We start from the raw sequence: 18,272 nt of genomic DNA, 5'->3' as shown, positions 1-18,272 counted from the left end.
GACATGTGGTAGTATACACCCTCCCCAGAGTGACAGAGGAGACATGTGGTAGTCTACACCCTCACCAGAGCGACAGAGGAGACATGTGGTAGTCTACACCCTCCCCAGACCCACAGAGGAGACATGTGGTAGTCTACACCCTCACCAGAGCGACAGAGGAGACATGTGGTAGTCTACACCCTCCCCAGACCCACAGAGGAGACATGTGGTAGTATACACCCTCACCAGACCGACAGTAGGGCAGCGCAATGACCAGGAGGAAATTGACATAATGACAAGAATTGGGGGATGAGAGAAAAATATAGAAAGGCAAAAAAAAACGTTAAGAAATCGGGCAAATAAAGCAGCTTAGTGGGGGGAGGGGGGAGTATCGGGGGGAGGCCATCATTTCGGTGGTTCGGCCGCGGGGGGGGGGGGGGGTCTTGTGTGTTCGCTGCGTGTCGGGTGGTTTTTTATGGGCCCTCGGTTGCTGTGGTTTTGATGGTTGCCTCTGGGCCGTGGGGGGTTCGGGGTCTCGCAGAGTGCCATTGAGGCGTGGTGCTCTGGTTCTCTGGGATGCTGGACTTGGGGTTCTTGTGGAACAGGCAGTCAGGGTTGGGGCGGGTGGGGGCTCGGGGTGCTCGACTCTATGTGCGGTGGACCTGGGATATGTGGGGGTCCTGTTTTTTGAGTTGGATGGCAGGAGTGGGTGGACTCTCACTCTCCTATGGTGTTCTGATCTGCTGAGCTCCTCCTGAATGATTGTATGGATGTATATATATATATATATTATCATTATTATTATTTTTCCCTTTTTATTTTATATTATTTATACTATACTGCTTTTGATTTAATTTGACTTAATTTAATTGTCATTATTATTATTGAAGTTACTGTCCTGTGATGTCTTGTGTATTATTATTACTGTATTGTGTTGCGTCTTGTTTCATGTGGAAAATAATAAGAAAAAAAATTTGATCAGAAAAAGAATATCAGGCAAATAAAGACGTTCCTTTCCTTTCAATGGCAGACGTCACATTTATTATACAGGATGTGACATAATATAGTCTTTCACTTCTAGATCAATCGGCAAACTGCTAGACAATTGGAAATATTTTGCAGGTTGGTTTAGGCTTTGATATTAATGCAGAAGAAAGGCTAACAGTACAACACCTAACTACAAATTTACGTGAATCATGTGTCTCTTAGTCTTTCTTTGTTAATTATTTTAAATAATACAGACAGGGCACTGACCAGGACCTTTGGGTTTTGATACATTTATATTGATATAGCCATTGATATGGCACAGGTCTACGTTTATTTAGCCATTTACGGTATAAGGCATTCAATTGTGAATAAAATCATTTGGCGTCTGCCTGACAGTTCATGACTGTGTTGTAGTCGAGTCACTAAATCTCGAGTCCGAGTCTCGTCTCGAGTCCCCAGTGTTCGAGTCCGAGTCACCAAAGAAGAGCCAGAGTCGAGTCCAAGTCGAGTCCCCATTACCCGAGTCAGAGTCCAAGTCATCAAGGTTTAGTCCACTCCGGCAGTCAAATAGCTGACATACAAAAAAAAAAAGGTCTACATTAAACATGGCCTGGACTCCAGTACTACAACACTGGTTCATGAAGTGTAGCCTGTATCGAAACAATGATGAAGAGTACATTTGTTGAAAGGAACGGTGGGGGGGTCAAAGTCTCTTAATTTCCTTGTGTGGCGACATGAGGCTTTTCTGAGCCAATAGGTGATTTACTCAATCTATAGCAAGTCCATTTCCCATCATTCAGGAAGTCCTGCGGTCGGTGAAGAGCGACACCAGCACAGCACCAGCACAGAACCAGCACATCGCTCCCAAAACTGCAAGTTGCCTCGGTCCTGTGAGGCAGCTGGGCCTCCACAGGAAGTCGGACGAGTCGTGCGGTGTGCTCAGCGAGGCTGTCTAAACGGCACAGATCCTGCTCATCTCAAACGACCCCATTGGCTCTCTCCCGTGTGAACTCTCGTGTGTTTTCAGAGTTGACTTCTGGCTAAAGCTTTTGCCGCAAATAGAGCAGCAAAAGGGTTTCTCCCCCGTGTGACCTCGCATGTGTCTCTTCAGACTCGACGCCACGCCGAAGCTCGTGTCGCACACAGAGCAGCTGAAGGGTTTCTCCCCCGTGTGACACGTCATGTGGCTTTTCAGAACCGACTGGCGGCCAAAGCGTTTGCCACAAACTGAGCAGCTAAAGGGTTTCTCCCCTGTATGAATCCTCATGTGCGCCTTCAGATTTGACCCCAATCCAAAGCTGCTGTTACAAATGGAGCACTTGAAGGGTTTCTCCCCTGTATGGGTTATCATGTGTGTCGTCAGATGTGCCTTCTGGTTAAATCTTTGGCCACACTCTATACAGCCAAAGGGTTTCTCCCCCGTGTGACTCCTCATGTGTGTCGTCAGATATCCCTTCCGGATAAACCGCTTGCCACACTCCGTGCACCCGAAGGGTTTGTCTCCGGTATGAACCGCCACGTGCCGCTCCAGATTGCGCTCAGTAGGAAATCTTTTACCGCAGACGTAGCATTTGAACTTCATGTGAACCTGAAGGTGACACAACAGGCTCTCTGCAGGCTCCAAATGCTTCTCACAGAGCCCACACTGCTTCGAGTGAACTCTGACGTGCCTCATTAAAGAGACGGTATTGGGGAAGGACTCTCCGCACACTCTGCAGCAAGACGTCGACGGAACGAGACACATCGGCTTCAGTTCACGGGGTGAGTCGGTAGATCTCTTTAACTTCTTGCTGGGAGACGACTGTTGTCCTTTCTGTGTCTTCTTTGATTTCAGTGAGTTTAGGGCCCTCGTCTCCTTGCCGTAATCATCACTGTCTTCCGTCTCAGCTCTAGAGCCTTCTGAAGAGAGGACGTGGACATCTCTAGCTGGTTCTATGTCACAAGCTGGTTCCGACACCCCCCAGCTCTCTCCATACGGTTCTGATACCCAACAGTCCTCTCCATCAGGTTCTGTGTTCATCCGGTCTCTTGAGGTGCCCGGTAGAGGGTCGCTCTCTCCGCTTTCCTCTTTGAGGGTTTGGCTAAGCTGTGACCACTGAGTATCCTCCTCCTCGTTTTCATGTTTGATGGGCTGTAATGTAAACCTGGAGCCGGACGCCTCCTCTTGCTGTTGGAATAGCTCCTCTTTGATCTGTAGGGGCTCTGGCTCCTCCTGGCCTCCTGGCTCCTCCTCGTCACAAACGGGGAGCCGCAGGTGGACTAGAGGGTAAAGAGATAAACAGCTGATAAATATACAATACATAACAATTAAACACCTTTCTTAGTTTCATGAAGAGAGAGAGTGTCTAGTTGTAGGCTGATGTGGCCAAAAACACCATAGAATAATGTCATTTTCCATATTCTATTATTCATTTACTCCGTGCAGAGACCACTAGAAACAATTGACGACCGAACTTACGAAAAAGTTAACTCCACTTATGAAGTTCTCGGGCCAATTCTGGCATTCTTGAGACGTTTTTTTCTTTTTTTATCTCCCTTTCTCTGATTTTTCTGTTTTCTCCCCGTCCCAATTTAGTCATTGTGCCAATTCCCCCCCCTCCCCTACCTGGTTGTTGTGCGCATGTTCTCCTACTGGTCGGTACAAGGGAACCCTGAAGTATCCGCACGCTTCCTCCGACACGTGCGGCGACAGCCAGTGGCTCTCTTCTCACCTGGCAGCGAGGACTCTCATTGGTGAAGTGTAACGCGTGGGAGGTCACGCTGCCTTCCTCAAGTCCTGCCTCCGCTGAGCAAGCGCCCAGACCTGACCTGTAGGCGCCGCTGTCCACAACGCCAGTTTCCCACCCACGGCTTCCCTCCCCCTAACCCAGCCAAACGAGTTAGTATAGTGATCAGCCCAAGCCAAGGCAATGCTGACTTCTTGAGGAGTTTCTTATCTGGGATTTGTTCTTGGCTAAGAACAGGATTTAAGAACGCGGAAGAGCAGAAATCATTGGTGATTGCGTTCACGTCAATTCTACAGACATCCTCGGATTTAAATAATAATAATAAATACAAGAATATTTGTATCATTAACGTTTTACATTTATAGGCATGATTCAACAAGGCATCATGATGTCCTAAAATAAAGGAAACCACAACACAAACAATGCAAATGGCAGTGAAGTAACTTCTCTATGTCTTCTATCAAGGTATCCTGGCTAGTGTCCTGTTTAATGCTGTTCTCTGCTGGGGGGGCAGCATCACGGTTTCTGACAAAAAACGTATAAATAAAATCATTAAAAAAGCTGGCTCAGTGATTGGCCTCCCTCCTGATTCCCTGGAGATCATCATAGCCAAGCAAACCAGAACTAAACACCATTTTATCTTTTGAAGGCCACCCACTGTTCAGTATTTTTGATGCTCTGCGAAACTCATTTAGTGATAGATTGTTGATGCCTCAATGCTCTACTGAGCGATTGAGAAGGTCCTTTTTTTTTTTTTCAATTATTATCTTTTATTTGCTTTTAACATTTCATTTACATACAGTTGTAAAATGCAAGTTATAAATATATAAATTACATTTCCTAACTAAACAATTACTAACCCTTCCCCGACCCTTCCTAGTACAAAAAAAAAGAAAAAACTATCGAATGCATGATTTACTTTAAGACCATGATTGTCTGTGCTACTACCGGAATAAAATAATAAATATGACAACAAAAAGAAAAAAACAGGCAGACAAATATAGAATATAAAAAGACAATATCCACAATCTCTATGCTTCAATTGGCTCTCTCCAGTTCTATACCCATATTTGGTATGTAATCCATTGCCCGACCCCAGATCTTCTGAAAGTGTATTATTTTTCCTTTCACATTATACATGATTTTTTCAGGTGTGCAATAGGATAGGAGTTCTGCCCACCATTGTTTAGTCGGGGGAGGGGGTTCAGATTTCCAATGACAAAGAATACATTTTTTTGCAGCAGACATTCCTAACAGGATAAATTTCTTTTCAAAGTTGTCAAAGTTAATCAGCATAGAGATATCACCCAAAATAGCTATTCGTGCGTCAGGAGTCATCGTCTTTCCAATAATTTTTGAAAGTTGTTCAAATATAAATTTCCAGTAATAATTTAACTTCCGGCAATTCCAGAACGTGTGGATTAGGTCCCCTTTAGCATGTTGACATCGAAGACAATTGGGTGATGTCTCGTGGCTAAATTGATATAATCTGTGAGGTGTATAATAAATTCTGTGTAGTATATTAAATTGTGTTAACCTATGGTTGGTATTTGTTAAAGTTGTTTGGGAGTTCTGGAGCAATGACTGCCATTCTTTCATGGTATATTTGTGTTTAATATCTTTTTCCCATTTATCTTTTTGTTGTAGCATCCTATCATCTTTCTGTTCAGTGTTCATCAGTGTGTAGATTTTAGATATCAGGCCCTTTGATGTTTTTGTAGTGTTAAACAGTTTCTCTATTGGTGTTTCAGACATATGGGGATAGCTATAACTGTTATTTTTGACCCAGTTCCGTATCTGTAGGTATTTAAAAAAGATGGATGAAGGTAAATTATATTTCGCTCTCAGGGAATTAAAATCAGAAAAGATGCTTTGGTTATACAAGTCTCTTATTTCGCTGATTCCCTTGGTTCTCCAATTTTCAGATATTCCATCACTAATAATTTTGGGGACACAAGGGTTGTTCCACAGGGGCATGCTCATTAACAAGGTATTTTGATTTCCCATTAGTTTAATAGTTTCTTTCCAACATGCAAAGGTATGATGTATAATCTGGTTTTTAGTGATAGAGTTAAGGGTTTTTTGCGTGTCTATATAGGGGATTACCTGTAGTGGAGTAGGATGGATTATGTTCTCTTCCAGTTTAACCCATGCTGGTGTGGGCAGCCTCTCACTGTTGAGCCAACACCAAATAACACGTGATTGACAGGCTAGGTAGTACAGTCTGAAGTTGGGGAGGTTTAAGCCCCCTTTATTCAGGGGAGCCTGTAGTGCTTTTAATCTGATCCTAGCCCGTTTCTGGGACCACAAAAACATTGAAATGATTTTATTCAGTGATGTAAACAAGCTTGGTGGACAGCTGAGTGGAATTGACTGGAACAAATAAATTAATTTAGGCAGAACATTCATCTTGACCACATTAACACGTCCAATTAAAGAAATTGGTAGATCTTTCCATTTGTATAGGTCTGTTTTGATTTTTTCCATAATAGGTAGATAGTTATTTTGGTATGTTTGGTTCAGGTCATTAGATATTTGGATTCCCAGGTATTTGAAGCTTTTTGGTGCCCATTTAAAATGGGAAATCATTGGGTGGGTATTCTGGGTGGTAACACTATTTAGTGGCATTATTTCACTCTTGTCATAATTTATCGTGTAACCAGATATGGCACTGTATGCTTCTAGTATGTTGAGTAATTGCGGCAAGGATATATCTGGTTGGGTAATATAAATTAGTAAATCATCACAATATAGTGAGAGTTTGGATTCGTTTGCTCCAGTCTTTATGCCACATATATTGTTGTTGTTCCGTATTGCCACCGCCAACGGTTCAATGGCTGCGGCGAACAGATATACGGAGAGTGGGCAGCCCTGTCGTACTCCACGTCCCAATTGGAAGGGTTTGGAAAGTATACCATTTGTCAACACTTGTGCCTTCGGAGAGCAATAAAGCATCTTAATATAATTAATGAAAACATCACCAAAATTCATCTGTTTCAGAGTATAAAAAAGATATTCAAATTCTATTGTATCAAAAGCTTTTCGAGCATCCATCGAGATTACAAGTCTTGAGTCATTCGTTTGTTTAGAGAGCTCAATGATATGAAAAAGTTTTCTGATATTGTCAGATCCCTGTCGCTGCTGAATAAAACCCGTCTGATCCTCGTGGATTAAGAGAGACATCACAGGGTCCATTCTTAGTGCGAGTGCTTTAGAAAATATTTTATAATCCACATTTAACATTGACAGGGGCCTATAGGAGTCACAAAGTTGTTTATCCTTAGAGGGCTTAGGAAGTACATTGATTGTTGCTAATTCTAGACTTGGTGGTAATTTACCATTATTGAGACTGTCTTTGAGCATGTCCATATAAGGGCGGATTAATTTATTTGTGAACAGTTTGTAAAATTCAGCAGGTAGGCCGTCGGGACCGGGTGCTTTGCCCGTTTGCAATGAGTTAATAGCCTTGGTGATTTCTTCCTTTGATATTTCTGTTTCAAGAGTAGTTCTCACTTCTACAGGAAGCTTAGTAATCGGTAAATTTCCCAAGAATTCCTCGCATTTTGTAGCAGTTGAGTCTTGGTTTTCAGACGTATATAGATTGTGGTAGAACATTTCAAAACGCTGGTTTATCTCTTCAGGTTTATGTAATACATCACCATCCTTAGTTTTGATTGAGTCTATTGTTTTTGCCATCTCTTCTTTTCTTATTTGCCAGCTGAGTAGCTTGCCGGTTTTGTCCCCCTTTTCATAGTAGTGGTATTTAGTTCTGGCCATGTCTGCTTCTACTTGGCTAGTAGTTAAGTTGCTATATTCAAGCCGCTTTTTTACTAGTATGTGCAGAGTATCTGCTCTATTGGATTCTGCGTGTTTTTTCTCTAGTTCATGAATTTCTTTGTCTAGTGTGTTTAGATACTGTCTACTTTTTCTTTGTTTAAAAGCTCCAAAAGACGTTATCTGACCTCTTAGGTAAGCTTTCAGTGTCTCCCAGATTATGCTTGGGGAGGCAGAGTTTACATTAATTATTAAAAAGTCATCAATTTGATTTTCTAGGAAGTTAACAAAATCTGGGTCGTTAAGGAGATATGGCTTGAATCTCCAACGCTTAGTTTTAGGTTTGTCCAAATATTGTTTCACCTTCAATTTCAAAGGACAGTGATCCGATATTGTAGAGGCTAGATATTTACATTCAATTACATTGTGAAGTAGTGATTTAGTTGTTAAAAACAAGTCTAATCTGGAATAAGTGTCATGTACCGCAGAATGAAATGAGTATTCCCTCTCCAGTGGGTTAAGTATTCTCCAAACATCGACCAAACCCATTTCAGACATACCGTCCCTTACTACTTTGGCTGCGGCACTTAATGGCTGGGGGATGCTATTAGATCTATCTGATGTGCTCAGTGTTAAATTATAGTCACCTCCAAGGATACATGTGCCATAGTTTTGAGCAGAGGATAATAGAATTTTCCTAAAAAAGGGTGCATCGTCTTTGTTGGGGCCATATATATTAATAAGTGTAAAAGGTTCGTGATTTATGTCACATTTGAGGATTATCCATCTACCTGCAGTGTCTTTTTCTTGAGAACGTATTTTTAGGTTTAACTGTTTGTGACATAGTATGGCCACTCCTCTTGATCTGGAATTAAATGAGGAATAAAATACTGACCCAACCCAATCTCTTTGCAACTTCACATGCTCTGCATCAGTTAAGTGGCTTTCCTGAATTAATTCAATGCCGCAATCTTGATTCTTTAAATAGTTGAGAATCTTTTTCCTTTTAATGGGATTATTGATGCCCTTAACATTGAAGGACATAAATGTCAGAGTGCTAGTCATCTAGGATCATTTTCAATATCGACTTTAATAGGGGTTTAAATGTGGTTGTTATAGAGATTGCAGCGTTCCATTTGAACATGAGCGCGTGCGTGTGTTTTTGCACACACACACATGTTCGCAGTGCATATGCCTACCATTAGTCACTCCAGTTATATCATACACTCTATCATGGTTCACAAGATCACATGCATTGAGTTCGTGAAGATAATATGCATTTGTACTAGGTCCCCCCCCCACCCTTTTTCCCCCCCATACCCTCCCCAAACAGAAAGTAAACCATAACATAGGCTCACTAGTCCTATATTACCCTACTTGGCTCCCTGTTAACTCCCCCTTTAAATTGCCAGGTGGCACACCACTATTTGAACCAGGCTGTGAAGCGTTACTCCTTATAATAAAAAGAAAAAAGGAACAAAATTAAACTAGGTCCTTTGTTCCTGCTGCGGTTAAATTTTTTAACGAACACCGTTAGCACTGTGTTGAGAGGCTCTCCTATTGTGTTGTGTATCCTGTATTGTATCATGTAACTGTTTCTTTCATGTTTGTATATTTGTATTCGCTCTGGTGGCAAACCATGTTTCCCCTCTGGAATTAAGAAATAAACCATACCATACCAAGTAAATAAATAAATAAGAACTAAACTCAATCGTGTGGATATAGCTATAGCTATAGTGGAATAGAATGGACACATACATATACATTATATTTAGGGATGCCCCGATCATGTTTTTTTCCACCGATACCGATCACCGATCGTCGTGAGCCATATCGGCCGATACCGATCCGATACCGATCGTTTTTGATTAAATTCATAATTATTTTATATATATATATTTTTTTATAAAATATATACATTATATAATTACTTAATTAGACTTGTACTTGTATTATCTGCGAGACATCGCCACCACGCAACAAGTCAAAATGCTCGCTATCTGCAAACAGCTCCACTGTCTGTGTGTACTCTAGTAGCCTCCAGCTCCAGCAAGGATTCTCCTGCGCTGCAGCTGGACCCTATTGGTATAACGTTACTGTGCTTTGGTCATATCACATTCAGCAAGCCCTCAGCTCGAATACGCATTGAATCAATGTTATAGGACATTGATATCAGGAGCTATCTGTAGCTACTGCTAGCCGGCTAGATGACGTTAAGACAACTATTTAGTTCAATGGGACATTTCGTTTTGAACAGTGAACTAACGTCAGCTAACGCAAGCTAACGGAGGTATCAACATGGACTACTAGACTTGCTGGATCATTTGTTGATATCAGGAGCTATCAGTAGCTAGCCGGCTAAATACCGTTAGACAATGCCTACTAAAAGTGAATAGTTGACTGGGTAATTTTGTTTAAACAGTAACGATAGCTAGGTAGCTAACGTTAGCTCATGGTCGAATGCACTATAGACTCGAGCAGAGGAGCCTCCTCTCAGTCCTCTGTGTTTACAAACTGTACACGGGTGCGGGCGGAGCTAGGGAGGAGGAGCAGCGGCAGTGTGCAGGTCCTGTGTGTCTGAGACAGACAGCGAGTGAGATCTCCGCTTGATCGGTTTCCGCGATCGGCGAATATGACGCATTATCGGAATTCACCGATCGCATATTTATACTGATTATCGGCCGATAACGATCGGTGGCCGATCGATCGGGGCATCCCTAATTATATTGTAAGAGCTAGTTGCGAAACATTCCACTGTTCATCTTACTGGAATGATGTTGCACGTGACAAATAAAACCTTGAACTTGCACATGGACTTGAACATCAATCATGTACATTGAACCATGCCATCCAATAATCAGTGATCAATCGTGTTATTTAAAAGGGCCAAGTCTGCACCATAGGCCTAAACACACCACACGTCCACGACACGTACTGTCCACCTTGGGCTTTTTAGCCACTGGGACATTCCAGAGGGAGCTAGGAGACAGGGTGGCCATATCACAGCCATCCAACAGCCGTGGCCAGCCAGTCGTGGATGGAATCATATAACTGGCCACACAATACATCCAATTCCCATATACTGAACAACAGTATATGGTTCTCCCCTTGTTAAAGGGCGGAGACCCCTCTGACCTAAATAATTATCGCCCTATTTCCAGACTGTCTGTAATGGCCAAAGTCTTTGAATCTCTTGTAAACGAACAACTGAAAAAGTTTCTAACTGACCATAATATTCTTAACGAGTCTCAGTCAGGCTTCAGATCAGGCCATAGTACTACTTCAGCGACTATGCTAGTCTCAAATGACATAATTGAAGCACTGGACAAGAAAAAACACTGTGCAGCATTGTTTGTTGATCTGTCTAAAGCTTTTGATTCTGTGGATCATGCATTGCTACTGCAAAGGCTTGGCTGCATAGGTCTTGGTAAAATGGCTTTGAGCTGGTTTAAAAACTATCTATCTGAAAGAACTCAGTGTGTTTCAGTAGAAGATTATACCTCAGCTGCTCTTACTGTAAACAAAGGTGTTCCACAAGGTTCTATTTTGGCCCTCGTCTTATTTTCCATCTTTATAAATGAACTAGGAAATGGGATAAACCCAGCACGTTTTCATTTATACGCCGATGATACAGTTGTTTACACAGTGGCTTCCTCTTTAACTCAGGCCATATAGCTTCTACAGGATGCTTTTAATACACTACAACACTCCTTGCTAAGGCTAAGACTGGTCCTTAATGCAAAAAAGACCAAGTACATGACCTTCTCTCGCTCTCGAGCTAATACAGCTGTCCCTCCGATTCTGACACTGGAAGGGACATGCCTTGACAAAGTAGCATCCTATAAATATCTGGGCATATGGATTGATGAAAAGATGGCCTTTGATGTTCAAATTGGGAACCTACTGAGAAAACTTAGACCTAAACTGGGCTTTTTCTTCCGGTTAAAGAAATGTTTCCCGTCTGAAGCCAGGAAGAGAATTGTGCAGAGTTCCTTTCTGCCTGTATTAGACTATGGCGATGTAATCTATATGCATGCTCCTTCCTCCCTGCTTAAAAAGCTGGATTCTGCGTACCATACTGCCATACGTTTTGTAACGGGTGCAGGCTCTCGCACCCACCACTGCACTTTGTATCAGTCATTAGGATGGTCCTCTCTGTACCAAAGAAGACAATCACCCATGTTGATTTTTATCCTTAAGTCATTGCTAGGTAAGCTGCCCTTATATATCTCCAGACTTCTGTCCTTTTATACTTGCTTTTTTAATACCAGACGAGCAGCAAATGGGATGCTGTTAAATGTTCCTTTGATGCAGTCAGAGCTTGGTAAAGCTGCATTCTCCCACTATGCTCCCTTTTTATGGAATACGTTGCAAGTCAAACTTTGTCTACAGGCACTTCCTACTGTGAATGCTTTTAAAGGTATGCTACGATTGGCCCTTTATGAAACATGTAACTGTTTTACCTGATGCTATTGTTGATGTGATTATGCTCCTTGCCACTGCACAAATGACCCTCTGTATTTATATTTGAATTGTATGTTTTTTGTTTAATGCCCTGTTTTATGTTGAAACTTGTGTGCCGTGTTGGTCAGGACTCCCTGGAAGAAGAGATCTTGTATCTCAATGGGACATTCCTGGATAAATAAAGGATAAATAAAAAATAAAAAATAAACAGTCAAGAGAGGATTCCATGCCATTGTTGGTCTGCCCAACACCATCGACGCAATTGACTGCACGCACGTGTGCACCCTCCCTAGATGTGTTTCCATATCTCAACAGATAGCAATGCCACTCCATCAATGTTCAAATGATCTGCCACGCCAAGACCTGTTTTACTAGGAGTATGTGGATATGCGCTGGCCCCCTGGATGATGAACCCACTCACCAACTCCCAGACAGAGTAGGAGGAGAACAATGAGAGCCACGTGTGCACTCGTTCCACCGTCGAGCGCAGCATCGGACTGCTGAAAAGACACTGGATGTGTTTGGACGCAGCAGCTGACACACCTCAGACAACCCTGAGCCGATTCTTTTTTTTTGGACTCTTGATTTCACATGAGATTTCTGAATCTCCCCTTGGGGATAAATAAAGGTTTTCAAATCAAATCAAATGAGCCCATTTCTTTTTCACTTCAGTCGCTGTGCGCTCCTCTCCTGACACCACGTTAACCACGTGGCCTTGTACCCGTATTGACACTACTAAATAAGATGCCACGCTAAGATGTCATGTTCTACTCCTTACAACAGTCAGGTCTGCCTTTACGGTGCACCATGTATAGATATAGATATATTTATTCTTACCGTATATATTGTACTTTAGATTGTATCGTATATTTCTCTTTTACTTACTTTTTTATTGTATGAAGCACACTCTCAGGGACTCATACAGAACCAAGCCTTTCACCATAAAGTACATGTATTTTATATGTGACAATTTTCATTGTATACCTGTATGCCGTGACAATTAAAACTCTTGACTTGACTTGACTTGACTATATGACATCAATCCTGCTTTGATCCAACCATGATTTCACATTGATCGCAACGACCATGTGTAACATACTCCATAACGTATGCCGTTGGTGACGATCAAAGCATCAAAAAACTACCCCCCCCCCCTTTCATGCATTCATGATGAAACATAATATCTATTATATACATTTGATTTGGAAATAGTAGCGTGTTCAGGCGAGCAACGCCAACGCTTTTATTGAAATTCACGTATTGCTCCATAGTGCCGTTTTCTGGAATTAGCCAGGATCACTCTGAAACTATACTTATATTCACCACGGTATAACACGTGAACGTATACATGAAAAAAATTATTATTTTTCACATATTGAACTATGGATAGTTGATGTCAAATGAGCCATAGTATTGTATCCATAGCTATAATATAGAATATAGATATAGCCCTGCAAACACCGCCACGCATCCCTATCTCTTGACTTAAGAGTGTTGGCGCAGTAGGAACAAAGATGAGCTAGACCCGTGGCGTCCATTGAGTTAAGGGTTTCTGTTTATTATTGATAAGTGTAACTTAGTTCTCTAAGTGTTTCTCTGTTTATTATTGATACATGTAACTTAGTTCTCTTAAGAGGTTAAGTGGTTTTCTGTTTATTATTGATAAGTAACTTAATTCTGTTAAGTGTTTCTCTGGGTGTCAATTGACTCAAATGCTCTAATCTTAGCTTGTCATCATATGTAATTTGTCTCACAGGAAATATCATACCTAAGCTCATTTAATGGCAAACCAATACCTTGGGAACAATCAGTGTCTTGTTGCCAATCAATGTCATAATGTCAGAGCCGTATATTGTAAAATTGTTCATATCCTATGAAGTGATTAAAATTGTCATGATTATTGAGAAGTAGTTTGATTTGATTTCAATTTCACACACTTCATAGGCCATTGTTGTGTACACTATTCAGCCATGTACCTTTGAAACAAGTCAATATAAAAGATACAGCAGGTCAACTGAATGTGCAATGCTTGCTTCTTCCCTCAGACCGACGTGGTGTCTTGGGACAAGCTGGCTGGATAAGCCCCACTGCATAACTGGCTTCCTCAACTGAAAAAATTGTTCCAAGACATCGTGTCGGTCTGAGAGGATAAGCAAGCGTCCGTCAGGAATGCATTTGGACTGGAGTATTCTGTTGTGGATGATTAAAGCTCTTGTTTGCATGTTGTGGTGTGAATTAAACGTTTTTTGTTACCGGATCCCACATGCCGCCTGTCTGAAGCTGCGCTGCTCTCTCGGAACACGGCCAAGGAACCTATAAAAAGAAGGAAGGGTCGTCAGTCACGTCACTGTGTAGCATGTGAATACATTGGTGCCAACTGCCAAGTGTGGAAACTTTCAGTTCGGCCGAAGGTTGAATGGAATCAGCCATCTCCTCGTTTATGACCCGTCAGGTTATTATTACCTCGGACGTCAGAATCATCTGCAAATGTTTGATATATTGGTTGATTTCCTCAGATAGCTTATATATTTTGAATTTATCCATGATATCAGTGTGGTGTGTGTCTCCCATGTTTGCATGTGACAGAGGTTACTGGATGGTGGATTGCAGACCTGCCATGGATTTTAAGAAGGAAAGTCTGTCTCCTCCATCCCTACATCACACCCCGGAGGCTGCGGTCCTCTGACTCCGATCTCACCACCAACCGAGTGTGCACTGTCGGTCCCAGAGCCTTCTCTGTTGCCGCACCCACCCTCTGGAACTCCCTCCCCCCAAACATCCGCAAACGCTACATCCCTGGACTCATTCAAATATCAACTCAAATCTCACCTCTTCACCAAATGTATTGACTCTGCCTGATATCCCCCCTTTCTATATATTTTTTTTACTTAATTGTTCCTCTGATCTCCTTCCCCTTAGTTTGCCCCCCCCCCCCCCCCCCCACTGTTAAGCGCCTTGGGTCTCATGAAAGGCACTATACAAATCTAAGAAATTATTATTATTACTGTGAGTAACTGCTAATTAAGCTAATGTAAAGGTTTCATCTTATCTTCCATTCATGAGAGCTCCAATGTAGGCGCGCCAAATAATTAAACCTGCAAGCTTGCATTGAACTAGAAACATTCAAAAAATTTCCTTTCAGAGAGTCAGTGCACTCTTAATTTAGCTGAGCCTGGACACATACGTACATTTAAATAAACTGAAAATATTAAGTTTCAAAAATACAGTACAGTCTGGGTGGGTACATTGATTGACATTACATAATGTGCCCCCCTGTCGTGTGGTGAAGTCTAGAATATTATAGTACCCTCTCATGAAACACATTGTTCTGAGAAACCACCCTATCACATGACATGCTAAATGTAAACATGCAATTTATGAAATAAAAATGTAAACACCCACTTCAAGTAGGGCTGGGTGATTATTAATCAAGTTTCAATTTCAATTATGAAAACAAGACAACCGAGATAAAACAATTATTGTGCCACATGCCACGTTGCCCTCATTTTGTCTTTTGTTGTAAACACAGTGCACCCTTCCTTCACAGCAGTTGTTGGTACCTATGCAACCCGTTCTAGTGACTGGCTGGTCCATAAGGTCCAGTTTGCTCTGAACAGGGTAAATCTGCATTTTGCTATGATGCCCCTCTAGCTCATGGAATGAACTCCAACAATCCTTAAAGCTTGAGATTCCCCCCTCTGTTGCAGAGTATAAAACCTTGATCTCCAACCTTTGTCAATCAAGTAGCCTACATGTTTTAATTGATTGTTATCCTTACTTGTCTTATTGTTATGGTTTTATACGCTGTGTGATTTTAAATGCCCCCCTTTTTTTTTACTGGTGTGCTTAACTCTGTGTACACTCGACGTGGCTGTAAATGAGGGAAACCTCAGTTGCCTTTCGAGTTCATAACGGTTTGAAATTAAATTAAAAGTGAGAATCATCAGCAATTCGTTGCATTGTTAACTAGCTAACGTTTGATATATTGGTTGATGTAGCTATATCTCCTCAGATAGATGGTATATTTTAGGCTTCAATAGAACTGGCACCAAAGTCTGGCACCAAGCAGAGCATAGAACGCTGGTATTTTGACGTGATTTGACCTTTGGTTGGATTGATTATCTTGATGGAAACTCTTAACTATACTGACGGACACTCTAACTGTATAATAATTACGAAGACTTGTAACGTTATATTTCACCAACCTGCTCTCCCCTCTACTTCAGGTCGAACCAGAGCCAACAGTTTGCGCTGACGGTAGATTTCCTGCTTTGCACGGAACACTTCGCCTTCGTATCCTTCAACGGTTCTTTCAAATATCCCGAATACCTCTTCAGCAGCCGCAGTGAGGCGTTCATTCACTAACGTTTTTAGCATTTGTATTTTTGACATATTGAGACTAGACGAGAATATAAAACAGAACAACACAGCTTCACGTTAGCAGGCGACTTGGCCTGTTGTTCCCCTAGCGACGACAACAATACGACTTCCGGTATGACATTTTCAAAATAAAAGAACAATTATGAATGAATGAATGAATGAATGAATGAATGAATGAATGAATGAATGAATGAATGAAAACTTTATTGAACAGATTGCAGAATGGGTACAATACAGTACGGCTCAATACACACAATTGTTAAGGGGATGCAGACCAGAGAAAGACGTTTGTCTTGTTTACATCAGGGTCCCCCATTTTCAATTCATAGTGACATTTATGACATACACAACATACATGACATTTATGGCATAGGGACATACAGGTATTTAGTACTGTTACATTTGTGACATATGTAGACACCTGAATATGTCTAACAATAATTCAAGGTGTCTAACCCTAATTCCTTGTACTCTACTTGTGTTGTGTAAACTCACTGACCCGTCTGATTCTCCACCTCCTAACATTGACATTTAATAGTAATTGGTTAGACTAGAAGTCTTTATTTGTCATGCAGTTTAACACACACACGTGAGATGGGCGACCCACAGGAACACACACACACATGCACTGAGTCGCCGATGAAATGTCTCTCTGCACTTTTCCCATCCCGTTGTCCTTCCCCCCATGGGCAGCCGGGAGCAGATAGGGCGTCAACGTGAGCCGCGCCCCGGGGACCAATCCAAGTGCTCCTGTCCGTCTTCGTCAAGGACGCCACAGTGTTAGCGATCTGTTGTTGTGCATGTTTTTCCATTGGGTTTATCTTATCGGGGGGGAAACCCTTGCGAGCACGGGGAGAACATGCAAACTCCACACAGAAAGGCCTGGGAGATACCCCACCTGAGTACCTGGCATCATGGAAACCTGGTCCCCAAGCGGGAATCGAACCCTGGACCTTCTTGCTGTGAGGCGACAGTGTTAACCACTACACCACCGTGCCGCTAGTAGGACATGATACTGGACTGCCGCCAGGGGGAGCTGGTGCGACGTTGGGCAGGGGAGACAACAGGTGAAGAAGTGGCTGGGTGAAGGTGGAACTCTTACAGCCGGACTTCCTCTTCATCGTTTTTCCACAGAAGCAAGCAGATGCGTAGAGCCGGAGCTCTAGACACTAAAGACACGCGGAATACGACCCCCGTCACGGAGCGGGTTAGTAATGTCGTATGCGATAGTTTAGCTTCCAGTTAGTGCTTAGGGTACGTGTGAACCAAGAAGAAGACTTCTACTGCCGGAGAGTGCTGTGGATATTGCACGCGCTGCGTTTTAGCTAAAGTATAGGCGGAAGGCTAGGGGGTCAAGCAGACCCACAGTTTAGCTTCATTATAGGCCTAGGAGCACAGTTAGCTCGCGTGTCGCTCCACCGTCTTCCAGCCCCGCAGAGGACACAGCAACAGACGTCGCTGGACTACACCCACCTCCAGCCGTCACCTGCCTAACGTCAACCCAGCCCGCCTCTTGCTGTCACAGGTGACAAGCACGGGACCGTTCGACGGCCATCTCACCACACGGACGTTCGGTGTGAGAGCAGGCCGGCACTTGGTTGGTACACTCAAGCCAGGTACAGTTAGCGCTCCGAGCGCTGGAACTTTATCGGCGAACATTCTCTTTGTCGAGAGCGTGCCCTTTAAGGGCGAAGAGAATAGGTACTTTGAACTAGCACTGGTACCAGTGACTAGGGGCGCCCCGACGTTTGTTATTTTGGGGAATGCCGGCTTAGATAGGACTTTTGTTTTGAGTGTGGGCCCACTGTATTTTTGGTTAATTGTGTTGTGTGGTAAATGTGTGCAGACCGCACGTGTGTTCCATAATAACAAATCTCATTGAGTAGCTCGCGGAGCTCGCCAGTACACTCACTCTCTCTCTCTCTCTCTCTCTCTCTCTCTCTCTCTCTCTCTCTCTCTCTC

At 42.6% G+C, this 18,272-nt stretch overlaps 1 protein-coding gene across 1 annotated transcript; it reads right to left on the bottom strand.

The window, feature by feature from the left end:
* Nucleotides 1–1,070: 1,070 nt before the first annotated feature.
* On the bottom strand, nt 1,071–16,375 carry LOC311226385 (uncharacterized protein). Its single transcript, XM_084311816.1, has 3 exons — nt 16,136–16,375; nt 14,184–14,243; nt 1,071–3,225 (listed from the first exon to the last, which is right to left on the bottom strand). The coding sequence occupies exons 1-3, from the start codon at nt 16,320–16,322 to the stop codon at nt 1,919–1,921; spliced, it is 1,554 nt and encodes a 517-aa protein (XP_084167942.1). The 5' UTR covers nt 16,323–16,375; the 3' UTR covers nt 1,071–1,918.
* Nucleotides 16,376–18,272: the final 1,897 nt, after the last annotated feature.

This window comes from Notolepis coatsorum, assembly GCF_963971535.1.
Source record: "Notolepis coatsorum genome assembly, chromosome: 4".
Lineage (NCBI taxonomy): Eukaryota > Metazoa > Chordata > Actinopteri > Aulopiformes > Paralepididae > Notolepis > Notolepis coatsorum.
Note: the sequence above shows the minus strand (reverse complement) of the source record. Positions and strands in the feature narration are given on the sequence as shown.